The sequence below is a fragment of the Anguilla anguilla genome, chromosome 19 (assembly GCF_013347855.1).
Source record: "Anguilla anguilla isolate fAngAng1 chromosome 19, fAngAng1.pri, whole genome shotgun sequence".
In the NCBI taxonomy this organism is placed as follows: Eukaryota; Metazoa; Chordata; class Actinopteri; order Anguilliformes; family Anguillidae; genus Anguilla; species Anguilla anguilla.
In genome coordinates this window covers 11,998,155-12,017,252 of record NC_049219.1, presented here as the reverse complement: position 1 = coordinate 12,017,252, position 19,098 = coordinate 11,998,155, and the positions used below count along the sequence as shown (strand labels likewise).

The following is a 19,098-nucleotide window of genomic DNA, read 5'->3' as shown; positions in this document are numbered from 1 at the left end:
GGTTTTGCGCGAGCATTTCACCGAGATTGATGCCCACGGAGGGCATCCGCATTCTACGCACGCAAAAACAACCGAGACGTCTCCGTTTTTAAAAAAACATCTCGTTCCTCGGGGGGATAAAAAGGAAAGGGGAGAATCTGCTCCGGCTGAAAGAGGTGGTTGGAAAGGCTCGCGCTGTCGTGCGGCTGAAACACAATGCGCACATTGTGCTGGGGGTTTATTAGCGAGATCGTGCGAGTCCCTGCGCAGAAACGGAGCGTACGCATGCAGGCGGGCGAGCGGGAGAGGCTGAGGCTTCAAGTGGCCCCGCGCGTCGCTCGAGATCAGCGGGCAGACTCTCCGTTCACAGAACCGTTTTCCCGGGACCCTCGGCTGATGAACAAACGGCATAAATAACGGAGAGGGAAGAGAGACGGAGGGGGGCAGGACTCCAGGGGCCGGCCACGCCGGGGCGCTACCTTTAATCTCTGGTGCGGCTTAAAAAGCGCGAAATAAAGTCGTGAAGCCGGGGCCGCTGGGAATTAGTCAGGCCTGTCGGCTTCCTCAGCGAGAGGCGCTGCAGCGGGCTGTTCAGGCCATGCCAGGGCCCATTAATCCTGCCAAGGGAAGGCGGAGTGAGGGCCGCGCTGTCGCCTCAGCGGTAATTAACTCAAAGGGCTTCTGAGACGACCTGCAGAGACATCCAAACCGTAAAACAAATGAAGTCACTTTCGTTAGCCGCGCCGCGCCATTAAGTAAATATTGTTAATGGATGGGCGAGGACGGCCGGCCGGCCAGTTCGGGGAAGGGGGTTTGGGAGGGGAGGAAAGGGGGGGGGGGGTTTGGGGCGAGGGGGGGGGGCACGGTCACCTGCGACGGCTCAAGTTGTGTTTCTGAGACAGCTCACAGATGGTGAGGGAACGGGCCAGGTGGACGGGCGACCATCTTAAGAGGAGAAGGCCGTAAATCACGGCGACGGGCTCTTTCGGTCCCGCTGACAGCGCTGATGGTAATAAAGACGGAGAGGAGGGGGGGTGGGGGGGGGACCGGGGGGGCGGGGCTCTCCGGACCGCGCCCGCAGCGCACTGCAGAGCACAGGAAGGAGGAACGCTGCGTCATCCGCGAGCCCTAATGAGAACTAATCGCGCTGCCGCGCTCGGCCCAAAACAGCTCCATGGATACCTCTTTTTTACATTTTTTTTAGAGCCGTTCCCGCTCCCACGGGCTCTCGGGGCTGGGAGAGGAGCGGGCCTTCCTCTGGGGGGACGGGGCGCATTAGCCTTAATGAAAACCTCCTGTGGGCCGGGGAGAGGTCACCCGACACCGCCTGTATCTCCCTCTCAAACGCATGCACTCTACGGCGATAATTTCATAAACCCACTCAGCTGTTTGTTTAAAAAAAACATTTCTTCATCCTGTAGGCTGTCCACTCAAGGCAGCGTGGGTAATTGCACACTGATGGGTGTGGTGGCAAGAGGGGGTGAAAAACCTTTAAATAATCTCCACTTGTCATACAGCCCTTAATTCCACCTTTATTATTTCTGTTCAGTAATTCCACTTTCAACAGTGTTAGCAAAAATTCTGCTTTTCAGCACTTAAATTATTTCCATTCATACTTAATGTAAATGATAACATCTCTTGGATTTCCCTCATTCATTAATTAAGGATAATTCAATGCGTCCATTTACTATTTACTTGCCAAAATGTAGATAAGTTCATCAAGCATCTCTTTTGATCAAGCTGGAGCCAAAGCATCTTTGCTAACTCTCTCAGGATAGAAAATGACTGGCAGCTGACGATTAGCTTCACCACAAGCGTGTCGCTTAAGTCGGGCATTTCCTGAGCGATGAGATTCGTCCGTCGCAGGGCAAGGACGCTGTTCAGAGAGTAAAACCGCGGCGCGGAGCGCGGCTCGCCTCCACCGCCACGCGCGGAGTAAACCTCGCGCCACACCCCGTCTCCGCAGATTTAAATCGAATCGAGTCCCGGCAGCACCCCAGCGCCCAGCGCAATAACACCGAGTCCTGAGCGCTGCCGCCGCGCTGCAGTCGCCTGACAGCTGCAGTGGAGCATGCAGACACACAGTGAACCCTTAATGCACATTACCTTACAGTGCCAACACCACCAGCAGCAGAGTGGCCAAAGAAAACACCGCACAAACATTATCTATCAATGGCTGAGAACTGCTACTTTTTTTTTTCCCCAAGGAACAAAAACAATTAAATAAATAAAATAAATAAATAAATAAATGAACGAATCTTGACGCCAGTGATTCTGGAAATGTAAACAGCGGAGTCTCTGGTATCCGAGAGGCCCCCCGGCAATGGCACCTTCAAGTGCAACGTTTCTGGCGCAGTCTTTTCAGTGGATTATCTTACATCTGCCGCGGGCGCTTGTCTTTGTGCGCGGAATGGGTTGTGACACGCACCGCTTTTCTCAGGGCTCAGATCCGCGGACTGCCTTGTTTTGGGTCCGTCACAGGGAAACGCTCCCCTCTGAAGGGTGACAAACACAGGCCGTCGATTTGATGACATATTCATAAAACAAAAGAATTTCTGTTTTCTCCCAGTATTTGGACGACTTAAAGATTCTCTTGTGAAATGGAGACGCTCCCTGCAGCCCCCCCCCCCCCCCCCCCCCCCAGTGCATAAATGCATGCGTGTCTAAATCTCACCCGGGAAAACTCAAACACTTAGACCCACTCGTCACTGCAGGCTACAAAACAACCGACAGGATATTACCATGCATTTCACCAAACCACTGCTGCCACAAAAAAGTGAGGATTGTAAAAAAAAATATGAATCATTGTCTTGTTGAAATGCAAGAGAACCCTTTTGCCCAAAGTTAGACAAGTGTCAGAACAAGGGAACCAACTGTCTAGATTTTCTTTGGAAGAAACAAGTGAATTAATTAATGGATGAAGTCATTTATAAGCCAGCTTTGACATGCAGCTTGCTTGATTCATCCAGCACACACTTTCCAACCAACAACCTGTTTCCCTCATTTTCTGCAAACCTTGTATTGTTCCAGGCAATTAAAAAAAAACTTTATTTAAAACTCGCATTAGGCTACCCTGGAAATGTAAAAAGGCAACAGCGATTGAACTGGCGATAGTGTTTCAGAGAAACACCCTGTAGGTGCACTTTAACTCTTTGCAAGCGCTCCCCTCTCTTTCAGGGCGAGATGAAAAGGATCCGCCGCCGCGCAGACACAAGAGTTTGAGGCACCGATCCCATCTGGTTTCCGTGGCGCCCTGTTGAATTCGTGCACGCGCTCCCTGCTTGACGCTGGCGGACCGGGCCGGCCGCATTGTCCTCCGCTCGCTGAATAATGAGGCGGATTGTCCGCGGTCCGCACCTCCGCTCCCCCGCTATAGTGTCCCCCGCTCTCAGCCGTATGGTTTCCCTGTCACTCTGTCCATCAAGCTGACACAGGAAACTATGCACCCAACAGCCATTACCATATGCATGCCATTATGCGGACTTCCTGGGGGATTAATGAATGCTTGTACTGCAGGTAAATTATTCCATGTAACAGTACACATTTTTTAAACTTATATCTATCACAGAGGTCTAGTTTAAAAAATGGCCCAAATGAATTTTATTCCTGGTTATGCTTTTATTATTAGTTTTCTGAATTGCCAAAATTATTTAAATGCATACATATTTGCTCAAATACATGTTTTGGCAAATACTTTACATTTGTATGTCTAGCTGTATATAATAATAACTTTCCCAAATCAGTGCAATATCGTGATTTAGTGAAACTGTACAAATTAAAAAATTAGCCAAATGCACGATTGCCTCCGCATCTTAATGCCTGGTCATCTTAGTAAAATCATAGTGACCTCTGAAACACCTTAGAGGGGAGGGTCTTGGCAAAATGCATTTATCAAGCAGCGCGTGAAGCCGCTATTGGTAACACTGTATGCACTTCACACCAAACCTGTTTGCTCCATTGCAGAAATGTGCCGTACGAGGCCCAAAGGGCCGGCTTCTTCCATCAGCTCCGTGTAAGTCTAACTTTGTTTGGCACGGTCTTTTCAGTGCTTCAAAACATTTCACCCAGCAAGTGCCACGGCGCATTCAAAAGGCTGCCGACAGGCAACCTCAACGCTTCCAGCACAAAGGCACCGCGCCTCTCGCGCAGGTAATCCCTACTGCAGTTCGGCAGGAGGAAGGAGAGGTGGGCTTTGATCTCGCGCAATTTCCTACATAACGGCAGATACTTTCCCGATCGCGCTGCCAAAGGACGTCACTCGATACAGGGGTTAACTGCTGCCACTTCTGTTTGAGCCGCTGTATTGGCAGCCAAGTATAGCTCCAGGAGCAATCGACCTTTCTATTTTTGGGTGGGCTGCGAAATTTTTATGCAGCCTGCCGTATTTCCACAGATGAAAGGATCATATCCCGTGAACTGGGCAGGCACTCAAACTTTGACTGTGAGCGGTTTTATTTATTTATTTATTTTGTTTTGTTAGCTTTTTCCTGATCGAGCTTGATTAAAAACGTATTCAGCTCTGCGGTTCACCGCCTTAATTCCAACTTCAATCAAAAAACAGCACGAGCTCCATTCCGACCTTACGCAACTCAATTTACAATTAAATATTCCCATTTCTGCAGGCGTTTGCTCTGCATTGGATGACGCAATGCTTGATTCCTGAAACCAAAGTTAGAGCCGTGATTTCTCTCATAATCTCGGTAGGAACTTACATAGGAAAGACAGCATTTGCGCACATTTCCTCTGGTCATGTCATTTCCTACTGCTGTACAAGATAATGTATTACTTTGGCTTAATCCAATCAACACGAGTAACACTACTGCAACTGTTGCCAAAATGTGTAACAAATAGCGAAAACTGTGTATATTAAACGGCAAATATTAATTCCGGGAAGACAAAATATTATGATTATTATTGTTATTATTATTTTAATTTAACTGTTGAGAGTCCTGGGCCTGTTCACAGACACGCGTTTGAAAACGATGAGCAAGTCCTTCTTTAAAATTATGTAAAAGTACTGACGTATCACGAAAACGCGATTAAACTAAGTAGATCGTCACTTGCACGTACCATTAATTCTAAAATAAACATTTAGCAAAAGGTGCTAAAATTGCCGCATTACGTACTTGCCATTACACATCTATAGCAGCCTATAAGGCTGTGGAGTGACAATAACAGGTTGCCCGTGATGTATGTCAAGTTTGCAGCTACTGCTTAGAAGGCAGAACACTTTAAAACATACAGATAACTAAACGCGTGAAATTGGTGATCCAGCATTGTAAAAAAATATATGTAATTCCTCTGTTTATATTTTTTACATTTTAACTGTCTGTCACAGTAACAAACGGCCATAAAAATCACCCAACACTCCAAAAAAAATAAATCGAATAATTTAAATTATTCATCCCCGCTCACGAAAATAATGTATGTAGGCTACTATATTCTTGGTCACGTAACAATTAGTTGTTGTTTATTGCTGATATATTAGTGACCTTCAAAGATAATGCAATGTGTTCTAATTGATGCAATAAAACGCCTTCATTGAATCACTCCATGTGGTATATGCTTGTACGTTCTTTATAAAATATAACGTAATAAACGCATGGAAGTGTGAACATTTAACATCGTAAAGAGTCTGAACTCCCGCGACTTTTTACGCAGTGTAACTGTGCGGCTGGTTCAGCATTCGGATATGTGTCAATATTGAACATTTTAATCCAGCAACCAAAAATAAGCACACAGCTATTATTTTTTTGTTACAATTCAGTGCCAAATTGCACACGTGTCTTATTCTCACGGGGGAAAACGCCGTAGACTTACAGATATGAAGTAAAGACGCTAAGGTTTGCTGGAAGAGCCGTCAGGCCGAGGTCCGAGCAGTCGACTCGCAGAAGCATGCCGTCCTCTTCACAGTGACAACGGGACGGGCAGTCGCCGTGACGAGCGCCCGTCTGCGCTGTCCCCCCGCAATGAACTACAACCAGCAGCAAGGTGAACAAAACTCTGTAAGCGCTTACCATCCCTGCCGCTCTCGAGAAAGAACTGCGTATCATTGTATCCACTACTATATCAGCGCGACAGGTTATTTTTTTCTTTTTAAACTTTGCAATCGTGGTATTTGGCAGCGCTCTACGCCGTGATAACGTGGACAGTTCGACCAATGCGTCTCGTGTGACTCGTGTGAAAACCATCCCCGAGTCTCACCGCTTTAAACAGTCTTGCCTGCACACCGCGCTTCGTGACGTCAGTCAATGCCATTCAAAAACCGTCAGAGTTATGCTGGGAAGAACGCGCTTCAGTTCTGCGGACTTCTGTTCCGCTCCACGCACTGCACGCGGTTACTGTTTGTAATATATGCACAATGAATGCACGAACTTTGCAAATGATTCACGGGCTTATCTTGTATTCCTTTTGGATAGTGCTGAAACTATTATACCAAGACAAACGCCTTCACGCTTCATTTTAATTTTAATCTTGTTTTTTTTTTTTTGTGGGTAAAAGAGCTTTGCTTAAATCCCCTGAAGAATGTTTTAAAAGGTAGGGAACCGCTACCTTTGTTCTTATTTCATTGCACTGTCAATGATTGACATTCTCCTGAAGTTAAAACTTTTACTTATTTTGTCCTATGTTTATGTGTATAGGCAGTGTGCGAGTTTGCGCCAAGTACAATGAATATAGGCCTGACGAGAAGGGAACAGTACATCATTATATCCCTCGAGGGGGAGGGACCCGAGGGCTTTATAGATTGTAAAATGAAATCATTTAGAGTAACCTGAGATTAGATTTATCAGGGTTGGTTAGCGATGATGCAACCACCGTGAGCTGAACATATGCGTTCAGCAATTTAACTCATTAAAAAAAGCATACTGTTCAAAGCTTCACCTTTTAACAACACAGATACTTTTGTGTTAGGCCTTTTATTTATTAATTAATTTATATATTTAGTCTTTTTGAAGTAATGCGGCACTCCAGGTGAAAGAAGCAGACTCCCAACAGTTCAACGTGTCGTTTATCAGGGCTGGAGTGGCAGGTGTTGACCCGCAGTGCGTTGTGGGTAACCCCGCTTTGTGTGCCCCTGACGGTCCGGGTGAACCAGCGAGCCCCGGCCGTCTTCTCGCCCTCCTATTGGCCGCTCGGGCGCGTGAGGCATTACCTCACCTAGCTCGCCGCCATGTGAACCGAAGGCTCTGCTTTCAGGCTCACTCTTAAGGCTTAAGCACGCGCAGTTAGAGTGCGGGCGATTGCATTGTGTTTGGTAAGGTCTGTCTCTCTCGCCTCGGCATTGTGAGGAGAGATCTAAGGGCTAGCTGATCCTTTAATTGCAGACAGATGTCTCGCGCTGCAACTCCAATAAGCCCTGGTACAAATGAGGAGCGCTGCCATTGCCTTGCCCGTTGTCGGGAAAAAACCCATCGGCGTGGGTTTTCAGTGGCACCCGCCATAGTGAGACGTTCCGCAGCCTACGACAAGGACCCCCCCCTCCCCTCCCCCTTACGAGACGGGACAGGACCGCAAGACAGAGAGAAGGTTCCGGAATGTCGCACGAACCCGCCCCGTACCCACACCGCCGCTGTGGCCCTCACACCACAGGTATGCGTCCCGTTCTGCCCGTCAGGGGTCAGAATCTTCCGCTGGCCATTTGCAAAAGCAAAAGACACCGCCCCCCCCCCCCACCCTCCACCGCCCTCCCCCCCTCCTCCCCCAAGAGCCATTGATTTATATAATACGGACGGAGTGAAGTCTAGCGGTGTGGCTGGAAGGCGCTCTGAGCAGACAGTGTAAATAGGATTAATTGGGAGTTTTGTGCGCTAGTCTCATGGCTGAGGGCCATAAGGAAATAGGGAAACAATGCGCTTTTCACAATACCACATGGCACGGCCAGCCCGCGCTGCTCCTCGGGCCCTGGCACACTGGCACTGAACCTTGGTTACCCCTTATCTGAGCCATCTCTACACAAAGAGGAAACACATCATTTGCATTTTATACATCGCTCATAATCCCACTTCCGAGATGCAGGCAGAGATAGCTGCAGACAGCTGCCTTACGTAAACTCATTTCATTATCAGCGGGAGAGTAATGCTGAACACCCACATCCCCTGAGCATTTCAACTACCGCTAACACACACACCCACATCCCCTGAGCATTTCAACTACCGCTAACACACACACCCACATCCCCTGAGCATTTCAACTACCGCTAACACACACACCCACATCCCCTGAGCATTTCAACTACCGCTAACACACACACCCACATCCCCTGAGCATTTCAACTACCGCTAACACACACACCCACATCCCCTGAGCATTTCAACTACCGCTAACACACACACCCATGTCCCCTGAGCATTTCAACTACCGCTAACACACACACCCATGTCCCCTGAGCATTTCAACTACCGCTAACACACACACACACTCACACACACACACACACTCACACACACGCACACACACACACACACACACACACACACTCACACACACGCACACACACACACATGTGCAAACACACACACATACACACACGCACACACACTCACACACTCACACACACGCACACACACACACACACACACACACACACACACACTTGCATGTGCACACACACGCACATACACACATGCACACACACTCACACACACACACACACTCACACACTCACACACACGCACACACACACACACACACGTGCAAACACACGCACACACACATGCACGTGCACACACACGTACACACACACACACACACGTGCAAACACACGCACACACACACACACGTGCAAACACACACACACACACACATGCATGTGCACACACACGCACATACACACACGCACACACTCACTCACACACGCACACACACACACACACACACACTCACACACACACACACACACACACACAAGGCTAATCCTGATATAAGAATGAGAGACTAGCATACTCAAGGCTGCGAGGGAACTGGCCGTTGTGGCGTAGTTCATTCAATGGCATTGAGGGCTTTAGAAAGATTCTGGCTTTGTGTACTAAGTATTTATTAATCAGTTAAGATCATTTGCCTTGTGTATGCTTGAGCAAAACATATCTCAAAGGCTTTATTTTCTAATATTTGCTCTACTAAATCAATCCGGAGGATTCAGGGAAAATATTAGTTACAAGCTCTAACTGATTTATGAATGTTCAATAATACAGTGAAGAGAGCCAAATAGATATTATTTTTCACAGAACAGCCTACATTTTTATAAATGGTCAAAACAAATGTTTCACACATGACTTTTTGATCATATTATTTTGTTCAAATAACATAGTGCTTTAGTATCTATGTTTCTCCCTCGACAATAATCAAGACAAACATCCATGTAACTTTAAAAGAGCAAAAAATGAAACAAACCACTTGGACATTTGAGTAAAATAATGTCAGTATTGTGCTCTGTCAAGTTTGTTTTGTGTGAAATGTTCCAGTAAACGAATACCTTTATAAGGCTAATCACATCTATTCCAGGAATTGGTTAATTTTGGAAGATAAATAATGAAGTTACCCAGCATGCTTTGTTTCTAGGAAAATGTAGTCAGGGGAGCAGAGAGTTCATTATTTGGGTAATATTTTGTGTCATTAGTGGAAAAAAACATTGGAGTTTCTCCCAAAGAGTTTTTTTTTTCTTTCGTATTTCAAATTGTGCAGTTCAATACAGATTTTCTTAATGTGTATTGAACTGATTTCAGATTATTTATTCATTCAGGCCTCATTACCTTGGGGAAGTATATTCTAAAAATGGTTACTAGTAATATATTTTACACAGAATTCATTTTCTATTGATTTACTATTTCTATCATAGTAAAATTGGAACCTACATTTTAAAAAATGCAAATAGACATAAGAAAATATATTTAAAACAGAAACTAAATGGAAAGGTAGCAATTCGTTTTGCTTTCAAGGGTCAGAGACTTTGTTGCACACATTATTTTCCCATGTACGTATAAATAACAGCAGCTTTCGGGAATTGCCCTTCAGTCGTGAAAGGAAGACAACAAAGGGTTTATGGCTGTAATGGGAGGCAGCGGTTACCTCATCGCAGGCGAAGGAAAACAGATATTATCACACTGTGCGGTGGCAGGAAGCAGCGCTCACCGATGAACGCGCGCGTCCTCGCGCACGGCACACCTGACGGATGGAATGGCTGGAACGACAAAGCGGGGCTTCAGCCCGTAAGCCGTCTGCAGCTGCTGGCACGGGGGGGCGGGGGGATGACCTCACCGCGCGTATACGCCTCAGCGTTTCAAAAAGCTCTGCCGATAACCGTCTGCCGTGGGGATGTTATTCTTAGCCAGTCAAGCAGCTCCTCTCGTGCGTTCAAATCAGACGGAGGAAAATACCTGCCGCGCATCGCCGTTATAAATCTGTTATCGGCGATTATCTCATCCGTTATAGCACCCTGCGACACGGAGGTGCTGAGAGGAGATATGAGGATGATGATGATGATGATGGCGATGGCGATGGTGATGGTGACTGCAGCCTTCATGTTCTGGTAGTTTCCTTATCACGCCGAAGGCGACCTGCAGAGTTATGGGAGTGACGAGCGCTCTGGAGTTGTTACAGCAGCGCATCACTACAGAAACGTACAAGTTCAAACCACCTCTGCTCAGCAACAAGGAGCTAATTGTGTGGAGCACAATGCGTGTGTGTGCGGCAGGGTGAAACTCGATGACGGAAAGCCTCTCCCGCTCGCTGCGAGCGTGTTTGGGATTGACACCTCCAGCTTAGCCTCCTCAGCGCTGGAGCCTGGAGCACAGCGGCAGCCCTTAACGCACGGTGTGAATCACTCACCTCTGCGTGCACCTGTCCCACACACAGCGCGGCACAGGAAGCACTGTAATGGTGTATTTTATTAATACATTATTATGATTAACGTGCAAAAATAAGACATTGGAGATCATGCATACATTGTTGTATGTAACTTATCTGTGATGCAGACAGGATTGGTCTACTCTGTATAATCCACGTCCCACAGTGGCTGCATGTACTATTTACCAAGACCTGAAATACACTCATGCGCATGCAGTAAGATGTCCTGTGTTAACAGAGTTTACATGAGTCTAATAGGGACCACTTGTACTCTATCAGAGTTAGAAGTACTCTGTGAGAGTTGATTTAACACTGAACACTGTACTGTGTGCAATCCTGCTGAGCCCAGTGCCTCTGTCCTGCCCTATACTGCGGGGCTTTTCTCCACAGTCTCCATCGCACGGGCTTATGCAGAGCAGGCCCCTCATTTTCAGCACGTTTTCTGCAACCCGACTGGACGTTCAGATCGCCACATGGCGAAACGTGGGATTAAAATGGTTTTGAAGAGTCAAAACGACTGGATGTTGTGCTGTAACCAATGCCGTGCGTGCAACAGGTGCAGGGTTTCGTTTGCCTCGTGCGAGTGGCCACGGAGAGCGTGTGACGTGCTTTTCTTTCCCAAATGTATCTCACAGCCCCGAAAGCAGCCGCAGTCACAACCCAACCAGCGGGTCCTGACCCAAAATGTGGAGCCCACTGATGCAGAAAAAAGCCTGGACGTGATACGCGAAGCGGCGTGCTTGTCGTCTTTCGTCTCTGTCCAAGAAACTGCCTCTCTTTGGGGACGAGCTGCAGTGACCCGACCTGGGACCTCTGCTCCCCCCCCCCCCTCCCCGTATTTAATATGCGCATCTGTGCCAGCTCATCATCATGACATCATCACTCTGGACGACCCAACCAGCGGACGCGCGCGCAGCCTGATTTATGAAAGCGTCCCTCTGCTGGTCAGAGGGAGTACTATTAATCATGTGATAGACCTCGCTGCTATTTTACGCTCATAGGGATATGCCAAATCTGCACGCGCGCGTGTGTGTGTTTATAGTTATATATCATGTGTCCAATGAATGAGCCTTATTTTATTGACTGACCTTTACAGTGAATGTCCTGCTGGGAGTCTCCTTGGCGAAAGCGTGTATGTGTGCGTGCGCGTATGCACGCATGTGCGTCTGTGTGTGTGCGTGTGTGTGTGTGTGTGTGTGTGTGTGTGTGGTGTGCATGTGTGTGTGTATGTGCGTGTGGGGTGTGTGTGTGTATGTGTGTGTGACTGTGTGCGTGTGTGTGAGTCTGTGTGTGTGTGTGCTGTTATAAAACAGCCTTCATTACTTTGTTGTGTTTCAGAGAAGACAGTTAATGCATGTCATGCCAGGACAGTTGAGGGAAATATGAGATGTCTCCTGATTAGTGCCAGGGAGCTCTGTGAGGATTAAAGTGTCACTGCTCCAACATGCGCTCCCGCTGACATCATCATCTCCAGCCTTCCAAACCGCAGCCGCCTCTTTAGGCGCTGTCCTGCCCTCTGCATCCACCTCCTCACACCCCGTCTCCTCGCTCTCTCTCCCCCCCCTTAGATTACTACCGATAGGCGGAGTGGACGAGTTAATGTCCAGTACGCTAATGGGATTAGTGGATCAGCAGCTCCTTGCCAGCTTTTTCCTCCAAATCATGTTTTTTTTTTTTTTTTGGGAAGAGTCAAAGAAAGGAGGGGGGGATTTGTAGGGGGAGTGGGCGTGGTTTACAGCTCTGCCACAGACATCACTGGCTCCAGCCACCGTTGGCATTGTGCGGCTTAATTGGCTCTGACGGTGGAGGCGGTGCGCCGAGCCAAACTGGGCCGCGCTTCTCTCCTGGCGCAGGTGGAGGCGGCGCCCTCCTTTGATCCGCCACGCCGCCCCGCCCCGCCGCGCGCGGGCCCCGCCCTCCCAGGTCCCCGTCTGCGGCCGGGCAGGTAATCTTACAGAGGGCACAGCGCCTTTGTCTGGCAGAGAGAGAGAGAAAAGTCCCTGATGTGAGTGACAGTGTAGGCTCCTCCCCCCCATGCGTACCCCCCCTCCACGTCCCTCCCCCCCGCCCCATGTCCCTCCCCCCCGCCCCACGTCCCTCCCCCCCGCCCCATGTCCCTCCCCAGCCCGCTGTGTGCAAAGCACAGGTGATGTGTGGCTGCTGTACAAGTCAAGGCGCTGAAAAGGTGTTTTTAATGTGGAGGCGGTTCAGGGACTGGGTTACAAACCCCCAATGGTGCCTGCATGGACGGTCCGTCCGTCTATCTTTGCAGCGTTCACATCTGAGCCGTCTCATTGGTTGATCGAGGTGTTGAAGCTTCGGTGGGTCTTGTGGAAGTGGCACGGTGCTATCAAGGTTGGATAAAGTGTTTGGCTGAGAATTTTTTAGCCTGGCCAGATTGTAACTCATCCAAGTTTCTATTCCCTATTATTCGCGCTGTCCTGTGATTGGTGCTCATGCCCCATGTGACACGACCAGGCCATTCGGAGACTAAGTATTTGCCTTGTGCAAGGAGCAAAGCAGCATTCTCTGGGCTTATTCACAGGAAGCTGTGTGACACTTCAAATCCATCTGAACGCTTAGCAGGAATTTGGCTGAATGGTTTTCAGCACCCCTCAGGAGATGGGTGCATGGGTGTGTCCTTTGGCAGGAATTTGGGCTTTTTTTTTGGGCTGGTGAAGGGGTGCCTCACTACCATCAGTTCACTGCAGTGTTCAGCACCTGAATGTTGATTCCCGTTTCTGTTTAAAATGTTCAGTGCCAGAGTGTACCTGTACTGTGTGTCATAAAAGACGGTCTCACTAGCTTAGCTCAGGTGTTGTGCGGCCATATCACCGCCCTTCAGACACCTCTGCCCATGAAGAAAAAAAAGCTTCATGACAGTTTGAGATTTGAAAGTTCAAGCGCAAGGAGAAGAGCGAGCGAGCGATGCTGTGAAAGGCTGTTTTCGGGAAGGGGCGATGAATCAGGCGGACATCTTAATATTCTCAGCCCCTTATCTCAGGAGCCATGTGGATGTCGTCTCGCCTGTGTTGAGATTAAGAGATAGCAGACTATAATCCCTAAATTCTTAAGGGGATTTTATTTTTCTTTTCACCTGCTGCCAAGCGGCAGCCCCCTTTACCTGGAGTGACTTCCAGAGCATTATAAAGCCAGTATACGGGTAGAGTTCAACTGAGCCTGCGCAATTATACGCAGAATAATACACACCCGCTTTAACATCATCTGCAACACAGGGCAGTAAGTTTAATCTAAAACACACATTAACACATGCTGAAAATTACATTTATTTATTTATTTATTTTGCTGCCAACTGGCTGCAAAATAAGTATAAATAGGTATTTTACTTTAAATAGAAAATCTGCGCAAATTAAATGGTGCAGCGAGTGGTAGGAGTGCTCGGGAAGGTTCAGGAGGACGTACTGCGCGCTCGGAGCAGTGAAGGCTTGTTGCATAGGAGCTGCTGAGTGAGTCTATCTCTGCTCCATTGTTATTCGCCCGGCTCATGAATGAATGCTTTGTCCTGTCTGTGAACCGACGGCGCCCTCAGACAGGACTCCCGGCGCTTGAGTCACGATCTCGCGGCTCAACCCACGCCTGACGCAGCCCTAACGCTTAAAGCTTGAACGGCTCCTCTGGATATCCGGCAGACGCAGACGGTCCCGCCCCGGTTCTGCCCGTCCTCGGCGTGTGGGGTCAAGGTGGCCGTTTCTGACAGAAAACTGAGAGAGACTGTCCAGAGGTCTTCAGAAATGGAAACCAGCAGAGCGGGTTCTCTCAGACTCTCTCCCAGCGGTTAAACAATAACATCTGATTCACATTTCAGCATTTCGCTATTCATGCTTAGAAAGTGTCTTCCACCTTATAAATGTTTTTAGAGTCATCATCTGCGGAGCAAGGTCAGTGCGGTGTTGCTCTGAAGACAGGGTTTGTTTTGTCAGACTGCGTAGTCCTTATCAGCCCAAGATATCCCAGGTATCTCTCCTTTTATCTCACATGTTTTGTGACCTGATAAATCCCCTTTGATGGTGATAAAGTTGGAACACTTCACGTAGTTCATCTTTCACACTATAATTCGGTAATTATTCATCTGGTTGCTTCCATTTTAGAGTCTACAGTTTTTTTTCATTTATTTTTTTTTATCAAAAATGTTTGTCCAGCTTTCATAAATAAATAAAAAAATTGTCATGCTATCTTTGGATGAATTGCAGGGGCAGAAATGCATATGATAGATAAATTAAATGGGTCTATTACTTGTTGGCGACCATATTTACCTTCATGTTTATTGATAAGGATAATAACAAACTATCTTAAAATAGAATGCATGTAATGCGCACAACTGAAATGCATGCAACAGAGGCTGTCACAATGTGGACGTTTAGTGAGCTTTATGGATCAATAATAATTCGAATACAGCACAATACGTGTAACATTTGGCTCGTTGCGTCTTAAATGTCCGATATAATACCGGAACAAGCAAGATAAGTATTTCCTGCTTTGTCCCGGCAATTAATCTCTAGCATTGCATAAGAAAATGAGGCTGATTGATTTGTTGCGCCGTATCCTGCCGGGGGCTACGTCCCCCTCCCCTTGTCTGCAGAAGGTAAATGGATGAAGCCGATTTCACCCAGTCTGTTTTCATTGCAATTATAGAACTGCCGCTGTCATGCCTTGAATGTTATTTATTGGTTTGCTGAAGATTAGACGATCAAACTTATACCAGGACTGCAGTGCACTATTTCGTCTCTCGTTGACTTTACACTGCTTTTGGAGAACGAACTTGTTCATTACGCAGAAACAAAAAAATGCAACCAAACCAGTCTCTCTGGAAACAAAGTAATTGACGATCCCTTATATCATGACATCTTTTTAAATTATTATTATTATTATTATTATTTATTATGGCTACATTTTTTCAATAGAATAATTAGAGTAACCTCAAACAGCTTTTTCAAGACTTACAATAAAATAAATAAATAAAACAAAATAAATAATTCATTTACAACCTGTGACACAACGCGTGCGATTCCGATCATATACTGTAGTGTGCTTCCACCTAGCGGGCGTTTCAAGGAGCGCGCTCCATGTCACTGTCGCTCCACAGGCTTTAACCCGAAGGGCCTTCGCGGTTGAGAAAATAAAGGGGAAGGGGTCAGACAGCAGTCTTGGGGGTAATTCAGGAAAGGGGGCAGTTTCCCTGCTGGTGGGTGTGGGGAACAAGGAATAGAGAGTTAGGGAAGAGCTATGGGGAGGAAAGTGGATAACATGACACTAACCACCCCAGGAGTTACCTGTGACAGCATAACTGCCAGGGCAGAGACAGAGCACCTGCACCAGCAGGACCCCCACCTTCTCTGTAGTCATTGTCCTGTTGCGTTCACTGTATTTTTGTTGTTGTTGTTGTTGTTGTTGTAACGTGCACATGCGGTAAATGAATGCAGTGAGCCAGGCTCAGCAGAAACAAGGGGCCATGTTGATATACCGTAGGCGGGGCATTGGCACATAGCGCTGACTTTCATGGAGCGCATTCCAACTTCAAAGGCCATGAATGGTGCCATTCTCTTTTTTTTCCGGGGAGCGAGCGGTGTGTGCACTCCAGTGCCGGGAGGAGAACCCTTTCATCCTTATCAGTTTGCGTGGAATGCTGGGGGATTCTTTTTCGACGGCGGTTGCTTGGAGACGTTACAGTGTATCCCTCTGAGAGGGGTACACTGTAGCAGGACACAGGACACAGACAGTGCACAAGGGGAACACAGAGATTACATTCAACACTATTGGCCAGTTTGAACAAAAATACCTTTTTTTGGTCCGTTCCCAGGTTTTTGGTCATCTGTCCCAGTTAAAATGACCAGTCTTGGCAACACCACCTGAAACCTTAATCCTTTTGCATATTTTACCAAATAAGTACAGTAAAGTATGATTGGACCACATCTGTATGACCAGAGAGATACAGTTCCCGGCTGATTTTTGGAATGCAGCTCTTGTATTCCAGACTGTCAGCATTTTGACTGCGAGTATGGTTATTGTTCTGAAGCACATCTTCTTGTGCATCGAGTTTCTTTGAAGGGTTTCAACAAGTAGATCCTTTCCTGACAATGCAATCTGAACACAAGTGCAGCTCCTTCTATGACACAAAAGCTCAGCGTTGGTCAAATGACACGTTATATGCACACGTGATATACTCACAGACAGAGAGCTGCTTTCAAATGTTACAATGCGAGGATTTTTAATGAGGTTTAATTGCACCCGTCGCATTTCTATATATAACACTATACGCTGTGACAAAACGGAAGCCCCTCCCACTTTAATCATTAACCTGTGAAGCGGACGCGGTTGACTGGCGCGTCCTGGTGACAATGCAGACACAATGTCCCTCGCGCTCAGCTACACCTCTCTCAGGAATGTGTGCTTTGTGGGCCACGCCTGCGCCCCCATTCAGAAGTGCATTTCTGCTGCGTTTCTGCGCTCCGCTCCTGTCTGACCACATTCAGGCTCGCGCGCGTTCTCACGCCTGCGTTGTGAGCCCTACGAGCCTATGGAAATACCTTTATCACAGGGTGCGTCATACTCATGCTGGGCACGTTGATCTGTTTGGTTTTTGAATCTCGACTGTGTGGGAGCGGTGGTTTTTTTTTTTTCCCAAAGCACCGTGCATGCGGCGTGTAGTCACTGCATTAGTTGCCAGGGAAACCAGGAAGCCCTATAACAGGGAGATAAGGTGATAAGATCTACAGGTAACATTCCGTTCGCCGGCTTGCTTAGTCTGGGACCGTTCCCCCTTTGCTTGATAAAAATCTATTGTAAAGCACAGAGCGACACAAACATAAAGGTTATGGCTTCCTGAGAAAAGCTTATTTGCTGTAATTACTGACCTTTTTGCAACAGCAAAGGGTCCTTATGGCAGAATTCTAATATGGAGCTTCCCACTGACTGCACCACAGGTAGGACTGACTGATCCCGCTGACATGATCTGGTGGGTTTTGCCTAGACATGTAGCCCAGCTCTTACTCAACTGTCCAGTGCTGGAGCCCCTGATACAGAGGTAGGGGTGTGTTATCCCCCCCCCCCAAAAAAAAACACTCTGTTAGAGGAACACAGGTGCCACTCAGGATGTTCTGTTAGTGGGACACAGCAGCCAGATTAATGCATCTTCCCCAAGCCTGCCTTACAGGTCAGTCAGTCCCCTGTTTGGATGCATTCCCCTTATTACCCTGGTTTTACTGTTTGAGTGTTGTGTGTTTGTGAAACTCGTGATCACCGTGATTTTCCCTGCAGTAATCCTGCAGTCTGGCCTGTGGTCAGCAGGCGCTGCGCTAGCTCCTTATATCAGGCAGCAGTGCGGCTGCACTTTCTTTTACTACGTTCTTTTCCTGCATAATCAAGGAGCTTTTAAGCTGGTGCTCTCCGTCCCAGACTAATTGCTACTGCGAGCGCAGTGGAAACAGTTTTAGACGCAGCTCCTAGTGTAAGCATCACGTGTTTTGGCGAGCCAGGCTGGGCTCTCCCCGGTTGTCCGTAAGGCAAACATTTGCCCAGCGAGTGTTGATTGAGCGCCCCGATTTCTCATTGTTTCAATCAGAAATCCAGCAGCAGGCATTTCCGTCTCATCTACCCGTCCGCTTGATCTGCAACGCGTCGCGCACGTTCCGTCAGTTCCCACAAGCCTTCTCCAAATATTGTCCTACGTGAGGGGAAGCAGGCCTCCGAGAGAGGGCCCCAATTGGTTCCACGTGCGACCGGGTGATTTATTCGCTGGTGAGTTTGTGGGAAGCGGATCGCTGCAACCCCGGAAGCCTGCCTAGCGGACGCGTTTCCATGGTACCACCGCTAAACCAGATTAATGGCCAGCTGGATGACTGGCAGCCGGCCTGCTGCTCCTCCTGGCACTCTACAACGGATCGGAAGGGTGGTGGAAGGAAATCCTGTCATTTATGAGTTATTAAGGAAAACATGCATTGAGAAAAAATCTAAGTATGGAAGAGAACTAGCAACTACTATTTTTTGATATCTCAGCTTCAAATAATACTCTACTCTTCACAACACTATTAAGAGACTTGTGCATATTAATATATCATTAATATAATTCATATTATCATGAATATTAATTAACATTAAAATATCATTAGTATATCATTCTACCATAACTACTCTTTATTACACTTCACAACTTAAAATGTTTTTTTTTACTTTCATTATTTTAATACCCAAATCTATTGTGACACTCTCTCCTCCAGAACATATCTGCCTGAAAATGTTTTAAATAAATTTTTCTTAGTT

At 47.3% G+C, this 19,098-nt stretch overlaps 1 protein-coding gene across 2 annotated transcripts in view; it reads right to left on the bottom strand.

The window, feature by feature from the left end:
- LOC118218661 (leucine-rich repeat-containing G-protein coupled receptor 5-like) overlaps nt 1-6,277 on the bottom strand; it is a 54,930-nt gene extending 48,653 nt beyond the window's left edge. For both annotated transcript variants that reach the window (XM_035401239.1, XM_035401240.1), the window contains exon 1: nt 5,800-6,277. In XM_035401239.1, the coding sequence (XP_035257130.1) occupies nt 5,800-6,170 (371 nt within the window). In that variant the 5' untranslated portion in view covers nt 6,171-6,277. The remainder of the gene's footprint in view (nt 1-5,799) is intronic.
- Nucleotides 6,278-19,098: the final 12,821 nt, after the last annotated feature.